Consider the following 16,577-nt stretch of genomic DNA (forward strand, 5'->3'; position numbering starts at 1 on the left):
TCATAGGTTTTTTGTGTCGGCAGCTTTCAGAGAGCATGAATACAGTGGTCTCTTCTTAAATTGCACTAATTTGTTACTAGACCAATGGGGCTGCTGATGAAGGCAGAGCCAGAGTTCCTGCTCAACCCTGCAGGTGCTGTGTAGAATTTTGGGTTAAAGTGTGAACCCCAGGTCAGAGCGTCTCTTTCCTGACTTCTCAAGCACTGACCGGTCATGATTTCCCACCGTGGCTTGAGCCAGAGTTCCTATTCTGTCGGTGAGAATCACAGACGTCTGGCACTTCTTGCAACCTCAACTGTCTTCCTTGATATTATGTCTTCCCTTTGTGTTCACCCCACCCAAATCTGCATCCAGATCTTCTATATGTTGCAGCCTCTCACAGGCACTTATTGCGTAAAGGATAAATATACTGTCATTTCTGATGTATCGTTAGTGGCATTTCAACATTAAGCTAATTATTACCTCAGATGTTTCTGCCACCCATTTTCCATTGTTGACATTTTGTGCTGAGTCATTACCGCAATAGCCTTCACTGGATTTAAATGCCCACCAAAAATCTTGATGTTAGCTCTAAGGTATTGACCCATGTAAAATGTAAAAAATGCACTTAGCCCGTGTGTCCAAAATGGCGCTGTGGTTCTCTAGAGACTGGCATCAACAAGAATGTTGAGCACCAGATTTTATTCAAAACCACCTTGAGTTTTCTAAAGATTTTTATATCTTCCCAGTTGCTATCGAGATTAAGCAGACAAAACCAAACATTTGGAAATTCTAAAAAATTAATAGTTTTTTCGTAAAAAGGTGTGCACTTTGCATGTTAGTAGCTAACAAAGCAAATTAGCCATCAACACAGTACCTTTATGAAGGACGCTTGGTACTTACTAGGCCACTAGGAACTGACAGGTTTTTGATTTATGTGAATATTTTGCACTCCTCTTCCTGAAGTGTCATTTTTTTATGTTACTTCCATACATAGATATTCATTTCATGTTCACCAACTAGTTGTTCTTTTAGCAATACTGGATAGATAATGCCTTAATGATGCTAGATTTACAGAGAAAACCATGAGCCCAAAGGCTTATACTCTCTTGTCGTCTTTCTTCTGTGTTTTTTTTATCTTGGGCTACAAGGAGGAGTACATTAGTAAAGTGAAAGCACTCTTCCTAAAAACCCATTTATACTTTTGATAGCTGACTGATAAGTCAAAAGTTGAAATGTGTAAATAAGTGTATAGTGGTAACTAAAGTGTCAAATCATTTTCTATTGTAATTTTTGTGTTCAGATGCAATGATCTTTAGTTGTTTGTGCTTCAGAGAACTGAGAAACAAGGACTGAAGGAGAATCTTCCAGTATAGCGTGCACAGCGATGTCATAGGAAACGGCTGGGGAAGGCCAAGATGTAAACTATTATTAAAGGTGTGTGATACATAGTGTAGCTGTTATCAGACGGTGAATTACCGGTGTCGTTACTGTTGACCTTCACTGCAGGGCTGTTTGAGCCCATTTCATAACTTAAGCCAATGTAGAGATGAGTGTGTCTTTCCTTCCACTTCTCTGTATCATATGATGCCTCTATTTGGCTTAGTTTTACTAACAAAGGCTACTCACAAAGTAAGGGATTATTTTAATTTTATTTTCTCCTGTGTTTCTCACTTGTTTGCAATCTTGAACATGATCTCCCTTACATGTGATATCTTGAGTGATAGAATATTTTGTTAGCAGCTAATGTAGACGTCATAAAGGAACTTCTAGCAGCTCACTAGTCTGTGATAAATACTGTAGCAATGACAAAAGGAGAATGTTGATTCTGTTGATAAAGACATGAGCCAACGTGTTGACATGACTCCAAGCGGGAGGTCTGCAATTGACCAAGTAAGTCCTTATGAGTCATCTCTCAGTTGAGGCAAAGTCCAGACACACACCCATGTCCAGGAGATTGACTGAAGTGGTGAGAAGGATTTCTGAAGCGGTTTCTTTCTCATGTTGCACTGGGGCGCTTTGGGCCCAATTGTAAATCATTTTTACTACCTTTTTAAATTTTGTTGGAATAAGAGTTGTATACTTTTAATGTTTGTGTAAAAACACATTCATTCTTTTAAGCTTTGAAGTTTGGGTAACCAAGATAATCCATGTTCTGAATGTCGTACTGTGTATCTTTTATGTATTACAACATTTAAGCACCTGGCTCTGAATGAGCTTTGATGGAGAGCGAGTTACCTGGGATATGAATTGCATGAAATGCAGTAATGTCTCTCAGATGTGTTGCTAAATACCAAGTAATAACTATGCATACTTTTGAATGCATTGTTCCCTGAAGAAAAAAAAATAATTAAATGAAATGAGCACTGAATTTAAAAAAAGGACAAGCATGTTGTCATTGTACAGTGTATTTGTTTGAGAGAATTGATCAAAACTAATTTGACATTATTTAGATTAAAAGCCCTGTAAAGTATTTTGATATTTTTGTGTGTAAAATTAAAAACGACCGATTAAGACAACTTTTTTTTGTCAATAAATGTATTTTACTGAGTTGTTTTACATTTTCTCTCTGGTGTTGAATGACTTGTCTGTCAGTGTGTGTACTTGAGTAGAGAGGAACGTCGAAATTGATTCATACCTTTTTAGTAGCTAATATTACAAGCATATACTCAAATATGTTACGGCAGGTATTTTTTTTTCCTTACCAGTTTTGACTAGTGGGTTATACCTTTTTTAAATTTAACCAATTCAACTGCCTGAGGAGGAAGAGGGACGAGGTAGAAATTACGGAGGAGTGGCTTCAGCTGTCGGAGAGTAGAAGCCATGTTGTAACTTCTACTGAAGGCCGTCCGAGTTTTGTGAAGCATCTTTTTGTGAAATCCTGTGGTTTCCTCAGGAGTGCAGTATATTTCGACTTGTTTCACGTGACGTTGAAATGAACACGACCAGCTTTATAGTCGCAGTACGGCGAGGATGGACGCAGACCTGCAGACGACCCGTTTCCGGGTCGATGGTGAGTGATCATTGTCTAACGTTACACAATGAAAGTCTCACTATATTTATACTGTTTATTGGCTTCTTTTGGCGGAGTATTTCAGTGCTAAATCATGAGAAGGCATTTAGTGTCGACTACCTTTCCTTTTTCTTTTCAACGCTAACATAAAACACGACACCTACTGGTTCAACTTTGAGCTGTCCAAGAACTGTATTCTGTATATATATATATATATATTATAGTCCATATATATTTTAAAACAAATATATATGTCCACAAATATTCCTCTGAGTGATTACACAGTTCTCTGTTGTGATGAGTCATTCTGTCTGCAGGTTCAGTTCTGCCTTCAGTCCACACAGCCTGTCCCTGCAGCCCGGCTGCCCTACAGAGTGAAGGTGTCTGCTGGGAAACGCTACGCCTGGTGTGCTTGTGGACACAGCCAGAAACAGGTGAGTGTGTGTGTATAGGGTTCAACTTTCAGAGGCACTGGGGCTAAAAGAAGGAAGCAGTCATGTAAAGGCACAGCTCATTTACTGCCGTCTGCTGTGTGTGGTTAAATCAGTAAGCTATGTTTAAGTAGCTCATACAACCCCACTTAAAAAAAAACTGAACTAACCCTTAAGTAGGGCCCTGTAAGTGACAAACCTAAATGTGTTAACGTTACAATAGAATACAACTTCAAAATGGCCACAGGGATACTAAATGAAGTCGTATCTTTGTCTCCACACCTTTTTTCTCTTTGTCAGCCTTTTTGTGACGGAGCACACAAGTCAAAGGCTCCGAGTATCTCTCCTCTACGCTTTACCCCTGACAAAGACAGGACGGTCATGCTGTGTGCATGTAAGCAAACCAAAGGCGCACCGTACTGTGACGGCTCACACTTCAAGGTCATCTTCCAGGATGTAATGAAGTCGATAAAAGGTGTCTTTAAATGAAGTCCAGTAAATGTAAGAGAAAGTGTAATTTTGTCGTCATTTGTCGAACTGATAGTTGTTTTACATACGACATTGATTTTTAAATATGATTTGAGCACAATGTTGTATAACCATTAAAACGTGCCTGAAAAAAACGAATGTGTTGTGTCTGACATGTATAAAGTGGTGTGCAAAAATGTTTCTTTAAGTCAAACGTGTCCAGCTGCAGCAGCTGTTGGGTCTGGTGTTCAAAACCATACGTTTCCTCTGAACAGTTGTCCAAGGATGTCAGAATGAGATAAGATATTCCTTTTATTAGTCCCGCAGTGCGGAAATTGCAGGATTACATCATATTACATAGATTACAACATAAAGATAGTTCACTTCCACCAACAAGTAGAAGGCTACAAAAAACATTTTAAAATACTTCTTTCAACTGACTGAAATATTATCAGACAACTGGAACAGTTGAAGTCAGCGCAAGATGTGGAAGACCAACAATGTCAGAACAACAAAGATGTGCACAGAGCCGGGACAGACATCTGCATAGGTTCAAATGAGACCGTGACTGTTATTGTGGGTTGTGTTCATTCAAGGTTACGTTAATTTATTGTAATTGTACATAAATACACATGGTAGTAGCTGTCTATCTTTTGCCAGGTGGCAGTCAGAAGGGTGAACAGGTTATAGCTCTATCATTCTCTTAAATGTGTTTACAGTATTTGTATTGTCACATTTCTGGACACTGTATACAAAAATATTGGGAGATGCCACTCATATGAAATGTAAACTGCACTACAGGTCCCCACATTCCAAGAGACAAACAAGTACCGAGGAAATTACCTCTGCTCTGGTTCTCAACAGTAGCTCTTGGAGGTCCTGCAGTGTTGTGGACTATAAATCAATTCAATTCAATCTGCGGCTGACCGACATCCGCCTCAGGATTGGGTCAGCTTCGTACACGTGACTCTACCGGAAGTGATTCCTCCAATCACATTGGTCTATTTTTAGGCTGTCACATTTAACACTTTCCAAAGTATTTGCATTGATACTCTTTTCTGTTTCTTAGAGGGTTTTTTTTGGGTTTACCTTTTTTATTTCCTTTAGCTGTAAGTTAGTTAAAGTAATTGTGACTTTACGTCCACGGTTGTTTTAAGTGCGCACTACTTTGAGCAGCAACTAGGTTAGCTGAGGTTGCATTGAAAACATGAACATAGTGACCAAATTAGATCACAAGTGGATCCATTTAACCCTGCGACAACCTTGGAAAGCAGCTGTGGCAGGTTCCAAGGTAATTTGAATCCTAATATTTACTTCGTAAATATGATATTATTTAGCTAACGTCCCCAACGTTTCTGAAGTAACGTTATCTAACGTCTTGTATTGTTTTTTATCAAACCGCTAACCTACAAGTATTATTTATTATTTGGAGACCTGGATACAATTGAGTCACTTAATTGGTGCTTGAGATTGGCGTGTATAGAAGAAATGTTCGTTCCACTCTTATATTTAATATTTATTGACGGGTAGTTTTGCTGTATATAAAAACACGACACTCCGTAGTGCCTCACCTTGTTACACCCCCAGCTCTTGCTCAGCTGTTGGTAATCATGGCTTGATTCGACCTTTGTATGTCTGGGCTTGGTTGACAGTGCAGTGTTTGTTTGGAGACAAGAGGTCAGATTTTAAAAAAAGAATAATACACCTCGAGTGTTTGAACTATGCAGGCATCAGTTAAAAATACTGCTTTAAGAGCTTGCACACCCATACAGGTGTTTCCACCTCCGGCTAATTAGAGTCTTGTTCAGGTAGACGATGACCAAACTTTCCTAACAGTTATTAAAGTTTAAGTTGTCCCATCTTAACTGGTGTAACGAAACAGGCCAGGGAGTCAGGGGCGTGTTGGTGAAGCACAGCCTGAACATGCGCACACAGTCCTGAGAAGAGGTCTAATCGGGCAAGATAAGTGATGCTGTGCTATGTAAGGGGCTTTAATGCTAAAGTCCTATTATACTTTTTATAATAAATAATTCAGAGTTAATATGTATTTACTTTTACTTTGACCACCATTTACAAGGAAAGAACATGTAGTTTAAGTGGAGTGTTTGCACCCTTCAGTATCTTTTAAATACAACCGAGCACTCTTATGTTCCTCTGTCTACAGGTCCAGCTCTCCACACTTCCTCCAGAACCGGTCATCCCCTCTAAGAAGCCTTTCAAGGTGCAGCTAGTTGGTGAAAAGCGTTACTCATGGTGCACCTGTGGACACAGCAAGAAGCAGGTAAAACCAGCCTCTGAATTTATCTGGCTTCACTCCTGTCTGAAGTGCTGCATATTCCCTAAACACATCTTTATCTTTCAGCCTTTCTGCGACGGAGCCCACAAGACCAAAGCCCAAGGCTTGTCCCCGCTACGCTTTGTCCCCGAGAAAGACGTAACAGTTTGGTTGTGTGGTTGCAAGTATTCAAACAACCCACCTTACTGTGACGGCACGCACAAGCAGGACTTCATTGTTTCTGCCACATTGCAAGAACAAACGGACTCTTGAAAAGGATGGCAGAGAGGAATTTTAATTTTGAGTATTTATGTTGCTGTTGCACTCACATTTTTGTACATCCCTGCACTTTATCATAGCAGTGCCCGTAAACTGATCAAGTGCTTGAATCTTGTCTTCTCAGTATTCCTCTCAGTGCTTGACAGAGAAGAGTGAGGATGACTATGTTAACACCACAGCCCACAACGTCAGTTCTCATTGCTTTGTCTTTTCTATAGGATGTGTCCTATAGAAAAGACAAAGCAATGTTGCATTAACAGGGTCGGCCGACATGATATTCTGTGATATAACAGAGATTTGTGTAAGGAGAGATTTTGCCATACTGTTTATATTGACGTGGCTACCAGATCTTTATTTTATTAGGCCTTTGTGGGCAATGCTGCATATAAACGGTACTTGAAGTCCATATAAAAGGATGTTAAAGAGGGGTTGACGAGTATTGTGGTTAAATTTTGATGATCTGTAGAATGGTTTTACAAGAGAAAACTGTCCATGTAGAAATGATGCTGTGAAGTGTGTTCATGAAGCAATGTATAATTTCATCCTATAATCAGTGTGAATGTGTAACTACAATCTGTCAGGGCCAGGCTTCTTCTCCATATGTAAAATGGCATTTTCTGTTTGTAAAAAATGAAGAAATAAATGGTCACATAAAAACTAACAAAAAAAATGGTAATGCCCTGTAATGTCGACAAACTGTCCTACGCAGAGCCTTGATATTGAGAATGTGATGTACTGCATGTATTGAAAAACATTTTAATAAGAGAAGACTCAGCTCTACGTATCATCCAGCAGGTGGCTGTCCTTGTGAGCTACTGACATTTTGCTGTACATGCACACAGTGAAGATCTGCCAAAATCATGTGTTCAGAACAGGCTGCTTGAGTGAAACTTAAGTAACTTGACAGAAATCCCTTAACATTTTTGGTCTGTGCCTATGCATTTCATCTCCAACACCTGTCTAAAATTAATTCTGGTAGGCAAGGGGTTTGGCCTTTTATTTGTCACATGACTTTCATCATATGTCAGTTATATCATCTTAAAAGAAGAGAGACCAGCTAAAGGCCCAACTCACCATAAAAGTGAATCTTATTGCTGAAAATAGGTTGGGAAACAGTAACATGCATTATGGCATGTTTAGTCTCTTTAATCATTTCTGTTCGGACAATTGGGGTTTGTTTTGAAAGTATAAATCTAAATAAAAAAATATATATTTAAACATTGCATGTTCTGCCAAGATAATGGAGTAACATTAACACTTTAAGGTCATCGCACACGCAGTTAGAAACCACAGCGAAAATAAGCTGTTGATATCAAATGTCATGCAAAGCTTTTTCTTTTTAAAGCTCCATTTTCACATTCAGAATCAGAAACAGGAGAGTCAGGTCAGAAAAACCTAGTAAGTAAACATTTTATTGACCTAAAACATGCACATATGGCTGATAAAAAAGTATCATTGTTTGTTGAAAAGAAACAAAAGGAATGTTGAAATTTATGGAACTACAACATACATGGCCAAAAATTCCTTTTGAGCTCTTCGAATGCCATGAGAAAGAACATTGGTCTGCTGACAAACATCTGCTTACGAGCGTGGTAGTGCTTGGAACTTTGTAAATATAAATGCTTCTCCTGTTGGAAAATACTTATTGGATTGAGTGATCTGGCCATAACAAAGTGCATCAACAGTTTAATGTAATGTACCTGTGTTACCTGATGAGCATTTGCTTATACTGGACACTTATACAGCAGTTATTAACATGACTGTTTTTCTCTTTACATCCAAGTCCTGCAGTGTTGAACACTGCAATGCCTTTCAGCATTTTGTCCCAAGTGTTATGGAGCCAAATCAATGTTGATGCAACTACAGTATGAAATGAAACAGACCCACTGCATATACAATACAAAACGATTACAATATCTTGTATAAAAGATAAGTTTATACATATGTATGCACACATGCTCACATTTGATACATACTGTACAGTTTGTATGTGTGCACTGTTCTAGTCTAAACACACAAACACACACACACACACGCACACACACACACGCGCACACACGCGCACACACGCGCACACACACACACGCGCACACACGCGCACACACACACACAAGTGTCTATTTGGCTGCACTTCTCAGTCTTTCCTTCTGAAAGATGATAACAGTAATCGGCCTCCTGTTTGTCCAGAAGGCTCAAGCTTGTCTTTTCTCTCCATTTAGAAAGAAGGGAGCAATTCAAACACTGTCCTCCCCGCTGCCCTGCATACACGTTAGGTCGTCGGAGGCAAACCACTTTTGTCGCCTCCTCTCGCCTCCTCTTTGCCAGCCCCAGCGCTCGTGCCGTTGACAGTCACCTTGCGAGTGTTGGCGCCCTGTTTGGAGGCCAGAGTGTGTCGCTGAGTGTTGTTGGTCACAGTTGTACCGTTGGAGCTTTGGATAGCGGGAGAGAGGTTGTGAGACGCAGGGCTGGATTGTGAAGAGGTCCGGGGCGGCTGGGCTGCAGCAGGACTGTGGCCTTTGTCACTCTGGGAGTCGCTCTCCGATGTCGGACTGGTGTTGACACCGTCAGAGTGGCCCTGGGCGGCGGACTGGGGTGGCCTCCTACGCTTCCGGGTGGGTTTGACAAGATACTGCAGGGGGATGGGTCCAGTCTGCACAGAGGTACACACATCGTTAGGACTGTGGATAGGAGCTCAGGTCTTATTATCATCAAACATAAAATGCCTCAGTAAATATCCCAAATGTGATTTTTTTTTAGGAGTCTTGAAAAAAGGCCGTTGCTAACGAGTGGCTAAATAAGACTACAAAACGTCATCACACTGAATACCACCTTTGTGGTGGTGTAGTGACGTCATGTGACGTGCTGCAATTCGTTGCTGGCTTAAGGTTAGCTTTTTACTTCTGCCGATTGCTTTTACACTTAAAAAAATCTTACGAAATTTAAAAAAAAGTGGTTTTCATTTGTGAAGATTTTTTTTGGTGAACAAAACATTTAAGGGTTATTTTGTTTGTTTGCCACACAGCTTAAAAATAATACAATTAAAAAACACATAAATGAGCCAGTGTTGCACTGGGTGACATAATCCAGCGCCAAATGTGCATTATTCTGCACATAGATTAAAATAGTCCCAAACAAACACTCCACATATTTTAGGAAATTACTCAGCAGTTTGACCAGTTATCAAATAATCACATATTGAATAAAAATGATTGGGACTGGGCTGTGAGCCACAGAAAGGGTTGGATGGAAAGGTTGAGTGTATTTTGAATTTAATGGGATTTGTTGACAATAACAAAAACATAGAATACCACCAGCCTCCCCTTTTAACATACCTGAGTCTAAATATCACAGTTACAAGCTAGGAGCACGTCCATATAAAAAGGAAGCTTATAGCAAATGGTCAAAGAAGATCATGCCATGGCGGCAGATACATTGACTATAAACATACAAAACAGAAATGAACAAAAACAGCTGAAATGAAAAAAGCAGAAACTACACTAAAAATGTGTTTTCAGTCAGCATAATAAAAAAGGAACAAACTTGTGTTTTAGAGTATTTCCCTCTAAAACCAAAGACTTCCTTTCATGCATCCATCCATATGTTCATATGAACAAATCACATTTACTGCCCGTTATATTATCAATTTAAAAACATAGAATACGTAAGAAAATAGTCAGGAGATTTTTAGTATGTAAACGTCCTGGAGACACTACAAAGAGGGGAATGAAAAGGTAATCATGCTAGTCACAGGAAACACAAGAGTGATAATGGTAAATTATTTGTGTTCCACAGTCAAAGGAATGAAAACTGCCACTCACTCTTCTCCACTCGTAAAAGTAGGCAATGTCCATTAGTGTGTAGTAGTCCTTCAAGGGCTCATCTCCATACAACACCTCCACCTGTAACACACATTTAGGAACACAATGTGACCAGCAGCAACAACATCAGCCTCATTTACGGGAGACAGCAGAAGACATCTCAGATTATTTTCAGGAACCTGGCAGACGAGCGGTTTCTGTACAGTGCCAATGTTCTTGTAATGTATTCATTCCCCTTTGTGAGAGAAGTCAAATCACCGGCAAAAGCATTGGTGTAAATTTCAAACCGTAAACAAGTCGTGAATTAAAATACGACATCAGCAAAGTCCTGTGATAGGTTCGCTGCACGGGAAAGCATCTTTCGTCAGGCGGCCGCAACCCTGAATGCGCTTATCCCCGCAACATTACTGCTTTCACTCACAACACAGCCGAACCACCATTTTCACAGAAATGTTATACGGTCGTAAAAAGGTGGAAAAATAGTGGCACAGATTTCCCTGGATATTCCTCCCTGATCCCAATCACACATGACCCCATGCAGGAAATGTTCCTGGACATTTCAGAGACAGACTGCATGTGTGAGAGGGACTTTATTGAGTTTAAACTTTGAACAACAACATCTCTAAAGACTAACGGGAGCTAGAGTTGTTGAATGCTAACAAATTAGTCAAAAGGTGGGCCTCTTTTAGACCTGGGTCGTTTTAACATGTTGTAGCAAGAAATGCACAGTTGTAACTAATAAAGTAATTATACTGATGCAGTTATCGTACACCTAATGGAACAGTGCCATCATTTTACACACATGTGCCTTTTCTGCTTATGACCCATCAAAATAGTTCCTTCTTTACCCAGAAATATTTAAAAGCAGTAATAATTGGTTGAGTTTTTTAGCGATGATTACATGTACAACAGATAACACGCAAAATTTGCATTCATTTGGAGTCTTGCTCGTTTCCACCTTATGAACAGAAGTTCAATATTTACCCTTCAGCTCTGGTGTAGTCTCTACAAACTCCTGGGAAAAACTCCTGGGAAAAACATCTGTCTCTTTAGCTGCCAAGTGCTTCACTCTGCTCACCAGCAGCTTACTTTGTCCTTACGACGCAGGGAAGGTTGTGCTTACTACGTGTATCAGAGCTTTTTCACTAAAAACAGCTGCTACGGCTAAAAACAAGACTGGGCAGAGCAGTGAAGTGATTGGCTGAAATTGGTGCAGCTTTAATGCTGATGTACCAATGCCACTCAGTTTGGGCACATAGGATTTAGTCTCTTTTGGACTCTGTTAGTTGTCATGTTGCACTGACAGCTCACATAAGTACTGACTGCTCTATAAAAGCTGACAAATGCATGCAACCAAATTCGACCCACCTTTGTTACAGTGTTAATGACTGTGATCACATTACTTGAGTTAAAAAGCATTTTACACAAGGCATTTATATTATTGTGTCGAAACCCCTGAAATGTGCCACACGATCAATACAGGCGCGAGGTGCTGCGTCTGGGTGAAGTGTCTACTTACCCGATAGTTGTTGGGAATATCCATCTTGCTTCGGAGGAACTTTGCCAAGTGCATGACGGACATGGCTGCTGGGCACTGCAGGAAGCGTTTACCATTGGACTGAGAACAAAGACAAGAGCAGAGAGGAGAACACGTAAAACCAGGGTGAAGACCAGAAAAACACATTCAACATGAAGACTGTAGGCTTCAACTACTGCTTTAACCAACTCAAAATCTGGCTTTACCTTGTCTCCTTCCAACTCTGAATGCTGCCTCTCATTTCTGCAGAGAAAAATTTAATACAAAGAAAAGGTGTGAAGTAATAATTAAAGATTATTTCCACACATATAGAAAACCTATTGAGAGAGACATACAGCAGGTGTGACTGGAATCGTTTTGAGTAATTCCCCTCTTATTTATATCACTTAGTTATATATTTAAGTAAATATTCTCTATTGTTTGCTTTGTGGATGATCAGATAGTTACATTGCATTGTTTTCAAATCGCTCACGCTGCTGTTTTTCAAATCTGAGAAATAATTGACTTGCTTGTTCCTCTCGTAGAACTGTATGGACAGACTGATGATTTCATCCTCTGCTATGTTAAATGTCTCCACAACTTCTCCCGGCTCCAGCACACGATTCTCTGCGTAGAAGTCCCGCCTCCGTTTCATCTCATCTGGGTTTAAAAATACACGTGTCCATTGGCAAAGAAATGCATCATAAAATGGAAACTTATGACAAGAGCTTTCTTCAAGAAACACGGTCTTACCTTTGAATAACCCTGGTACAAGCTTATAAACAATATCTTGCAGAGTTTTGTCTGCCCTGGAAAAGAAAATAAATCACTGTTGATAAGCACGATACTCCTTTAATACCCTTTATAAACCATCATAACTTACCTGATGCTGAGCTGTGGACATGTCTTGTGGACCTGAACGTCACATCGAGGGCAGAACTTATTTGTTTCCAGGAAGGCAACAATGCAAGTTTTACAAACTGTACAGCGAGAGAAAGGACACAGACGTACGTTAAAACATTGCACAGTGTTCATGTGCAATACAATAATACTAAACTACTTTGGATTCTACATCAAAGGAGACCCAAAATATCATGCGCAGTGCCAACATCAATGCGAATGTTACATTATTATTGTGGACACAGATTTTCCCTGAAGCAGACTTCGTACAGACCCGATTCCAAAAATTAACATTAAGGTGGAGTCACAGTGTGTGTGACTCAAAATCACCTCCTCACCACCATATCACGAGCAGCAGCTCTGCCTAATGTGCAGACAGTTAGAAGATCTAATGTCATGCTGGGGTTAATAAAAACAATATGCATGCATGCGAGGCAATGCTTTCATGGGAGGAACTTACAGGAGTGCAGGCACTCTACAATGGTCGTAGCATCAATTAAGTAGCCAGCGCACAGTGGGCATGTGAGGTGTGGATTCAGATCTGTGATTTTAATCCGGTTGGGCTGCATTTTATCCATCTGGACAGATCTGCAGGGGGAAAAAATAACAACACGAGAGGTTCTGGTTACACAGGAGCCGATGCAAATGATGGTCTTTCCCATATGGTCCCTGAGTGGCTGCCTCAGTGCTTTCCTCAGACAATGTCTGCAGCTCGTCCTTGGGACAGCAGGTTGTGAAACCACAACAAAGAGAGCTCACGGCCAGCAAATACAACTGTAATGGCACGTTGTAGCGATTAATAAACGTGCGGAGAGCAGGGAGTCGTGCAGCTAAATGCAGGCTGTGTGCTGGTACACAGCAGCCGACTATTGCATCGCCCCTGTAGTGGCCTCATCTTGTGCATCAGCTCCGCTCCTCGACCAGCGGACCAACAAAGAGCGTTTCCATTTCCCCGGAGCGCCGCCGTCCGACCGGGCAGCACAAGCAAACACATCCAGAGAAAACACCAACACTGATGGGGGTGCACAGCCACAGAAAATCACACTGGTACACAAAGCAGCCATCTTAAATTCACTGACAGGGCTGTATCAGGAGGCGAACAAGAGAGGCTCAAAATGTGACACCGTGCACTTTGTGTGCGCCTCAGCAAACAGCGGCGCGACGTGCCCGATAAACGGCGATCAGCGACGCTTCGTTCCTACCTGATTAGACATAAAAGTTTCCCTCTCCTCCCAACGAGGATCCAGGTAAATTATTTGGACTTGGACAGAATTTGCAGCAGCGCCAGAAAATGGCTTTTTTCAGCACCGTCAGAGGACTGCCCATTTTGGATCACGTGATATTATTTTGTCGCCTCGTTCACGGGGCATACTGGGTATCAGGCCCTGCTGACTTTTTACACATCCATTTACCCTGCGTGGGCCCGCCATCACATTCGTGTTTTTTTTTTTATTGTTATTTTACCGTTGTTAATTTATGTATTTCAATACGTTGCACAGGAGAGGGATCATCCACGCCCTCAGTTTGTCTCACTCAGATTGTAAATGATGTTGTCTGAGAGGCCCTGCAGGCCTCGTGTCCCGGGGCCCGAGCTATGGGTTGTCCCACAAAGACGTCTGGAATTTAATTGGAAATATGCAAGGCAATTAAATGTTGTGGTTTTTATACATTTATTTAAAACACTATAATTTGTATGTCATATATTAATAGAAGAAATTATGAGTAAAGCTGTAAATCAATGAATAGTAATACATTAAATAAAGAATGATAAAGTGATTTACATGGTCAGAAAAATAATAGATGTATACCCCTGGAGAAGATTATAAATACTTTATCAAATACATACATGCTGAATAAATTCGTAACCTCATCCAGTGAAATACAACATTCAATATGTGTTTGTATTTATAGCATGTATCAAATTCACATTCATCCATAATCTGAGATTGGAGATCTTCTTTTCCTAACCTTGTGCACAAATAAAAGCAGCCCATATCCATAAAAAAAAGAAGAAGAATATAACAACAGTGTAAAAGAGCAGCTTAACCCACAATACTATATACTAATGAAGAATCAGTATACCCTTTGGTAACATGGAGAAAACATCAGAGCTTTTGTGACAGTCCTGGGATCAGCTTACAAAAATGAATGAGTGATGTAAACATAGTGTGTTATGATAAAAGCTGTCTGACTGACTGGACATTTGACAGGGAAAACAGTGCACAGGGGTACATGGTGATTGCATGCTAGAATCCATAGGAACAAATACATTATGTTGTCACAGAATAGTTCTTTGAGAAGTAGGAAATACTAGAAAAAAATCGTTTCATCAACGGTATGAAGAAAAAACATGCTACAGGGAATTGTATGGTTCAGTCTGGAATATGAGGTCTTCTGAAAGAAAAGTAAGATTACAACTGAGTGCATTGTGTAGTGTATATGTATTAAGGTTTTAGTACTCCATTGATTTAATTGTCTTCCATAAAGTTGTGGGACTCAAAAGTGACAGATTTATAAAATAATAACAACTGGTCTAATTTAAAGCAAAGGTCCTGACTTAAAAAACACCCTGCCCTTGTCTTGTTCATGTCCCCTGTTTGCTAAACAGATTATTTTACATTCTTTTGCAATCTCCAAGCTAAAGCTGAGATAACCCTGAGGACACCACCGGCCCCTATTGACGTCATCAAGTTTATTTTGTCAGACTTGACACAGCTCCACACAAATGTGGCACGAATAAGTAAAATTTGCTTTATTTCTAAAATTGGTGGAGGGTCTGCATTTCAATTTCCGATTTCAGCATATCATCAAACAGTGATGAAACCATTGGCAATGAACAGTTAGTAAGGAGAAGACTAATCAGACTTTACATTTATTTACACTTTTTTCTATAACCCTAACTAACCCCTTTGAAGAATCATGTGAGAAAGTTAGTCATTAACACTATTTTCTTTCTAACTTCATCTGGTTTATGTTTACCCTCAAAATGTCTCGATATCATCATATTGAACCGTTTGAAATGTGTGCAATTCTGTAGAATATTGCTGATGATGCAGAATGAATGTACCTACGGCCTCTATGCTGTCAGACCAGAACCTGGGGTTGTGGCCTTGGGGAAATACGTTGTGCGTGGGCCTTACATCTTTCGGCGACTTTCTGTGGTTAGGTTTTTTTTAACGTAAACTAAGACATATCTCACTGAAATTATAATGTCTAATTTCTCATCCATCTGTATGTGAAACCATGAGGAGTTCTTATGGACCATCAGGTGACCCGTTGAAGAATTTCAGCTAGTCTGCCAACAGTTTTAACTGGCGACATCATTTATTGTGACCAGTTATCAAACATAGTGGTGGTAAAATCTTTAAAAGCGTAGATGCATGGCCGATTCCAAATACTATAGATAGAAACAAGAGATAAGCTGTTATCATCATTTTGTCTTTTGTAAAGCACTCACACCTCACCTGTCAATATTTGATCAACCCAACACCACTTTTTTTAGAAGTTGAATCTCTAGTGACACACAATCTGACAGGTTACATATTTCAGTGCAACAGCTGTTATATAGGGGTATATCATTGAGGATACTGGACTCTTGTCTGCTGTATTTATTTATTTTTAGCAACCTGGGGGAGATTAAACCACAACATTGGTAAATCAAATCAACACCTGGTGTTTTTACAGTGATATTTAAATGTTTTTAGACTCTTAACGCCAGCATTCCCACTCTCATCTTGCTAATTGACTTGGCTTAAAATATAACTGAACATTTAAGTGAATAATTAAAATGGACGGACTTGGTATCAGTGCTTTAGTCCTCCTCACCCTGGCTACAACCCATCCCTCCTCGTCCAGGTCCATGTTGAGGCGCGGGAACCCCTGTAGTTCTCGCGGCGGC

At 40.1% G+C, this 16,577-nt stretch overlaps 3 protein-coding genes across 3 annotated transcripts; 2 read left to right on the top strand and 1 right to left on the bottom strand.

The window, feature by feature from the left end:
- The first annotated feature begins 2,810 nt into the window (after positions 1-2,810).
- On the top strand, positions 2,811-4,031 carry LOC306737601 (CDGSH iron-sulfur domain-containing protein 3, mitochondrial-like). Its single transcript, XM_079219348.1, has 3 exons — positions 2,811-2,992; positions 3,310-3,426; positions 3,724-4,031. The coding sequence occupies exons 1-3, from the start codon at positions 2,915-2,917 to the stop codon at positions 3,910-3,912; spliced, it is 384 nt and encodes a 127-aa protein (XP_079075474.1). The 5' UTR covers positions 2,811-2,914; the 3' UTR covers positions 3,913-4,031.
- A 1,067-nt stretch (positions 4,032-5,098) lies between these two features.
- On the top strand, positions 5,099-7,067 carry LOC306737598 (uncharacterized protein; the record flags this gene model as incomplete). The annotated part of the gene is made up of 3 exons (XM_079219345.1): positions 5,099-5,182; positions 6,056-6,172; positions 6,254-7,067. 3 exons carry the CDS (start codon positions 5,099-5,101, stop codon positions 6,437-6,439), a joined length of 387 nt encoding a protein of 128 aa, XP_079075471.1. The 3' UTR covers positions 6,440-7,067.
- Positions 7,068-7,847: 780 nt separating this feature from the next.
- Positions 7,848-13,266, bottom strand: LOC306737588 (polycomb complex protein BMI-1-like). The gene is made up of 8 exons (XM_079219331.1): positions 13,140-13,266; positions 12,663-12,759; positions 12,533-12,588; positions 12,307-12,439; positions 12,007-12,043; positions 11,783-11,881; positions 10,264-10,344; positions 7,848-9,095 (listed from the first exon to the last, which is right to left on the bottom strand). Exons 1-8 carry the CDS (start codon positions 13,255-13,257, stop codon positions 8,715-8,717), a joined length of 1,002 nt encoding a protein of 333 aa, XP_079075457.1. The 5' UTR covers positions 13,258-13,266; the 3' UTR covers positions 7,848-8,714.
- Positions 13,267-16,577: the final 3,311 nt, after the last annotated feature.

The sequence above is a fragment of the Taurulus bubalis genome, assembly GCF_910589615.1.
Source record: "Taurulus bubalis genome assembly, chromosome: 6".
NCBI classification, from domain to species: Eukaryota; Metazoa; Chordata; class Actinopteri; order Perciformes; family Cottidae; genus Taurulus; species Taurulus bubalis.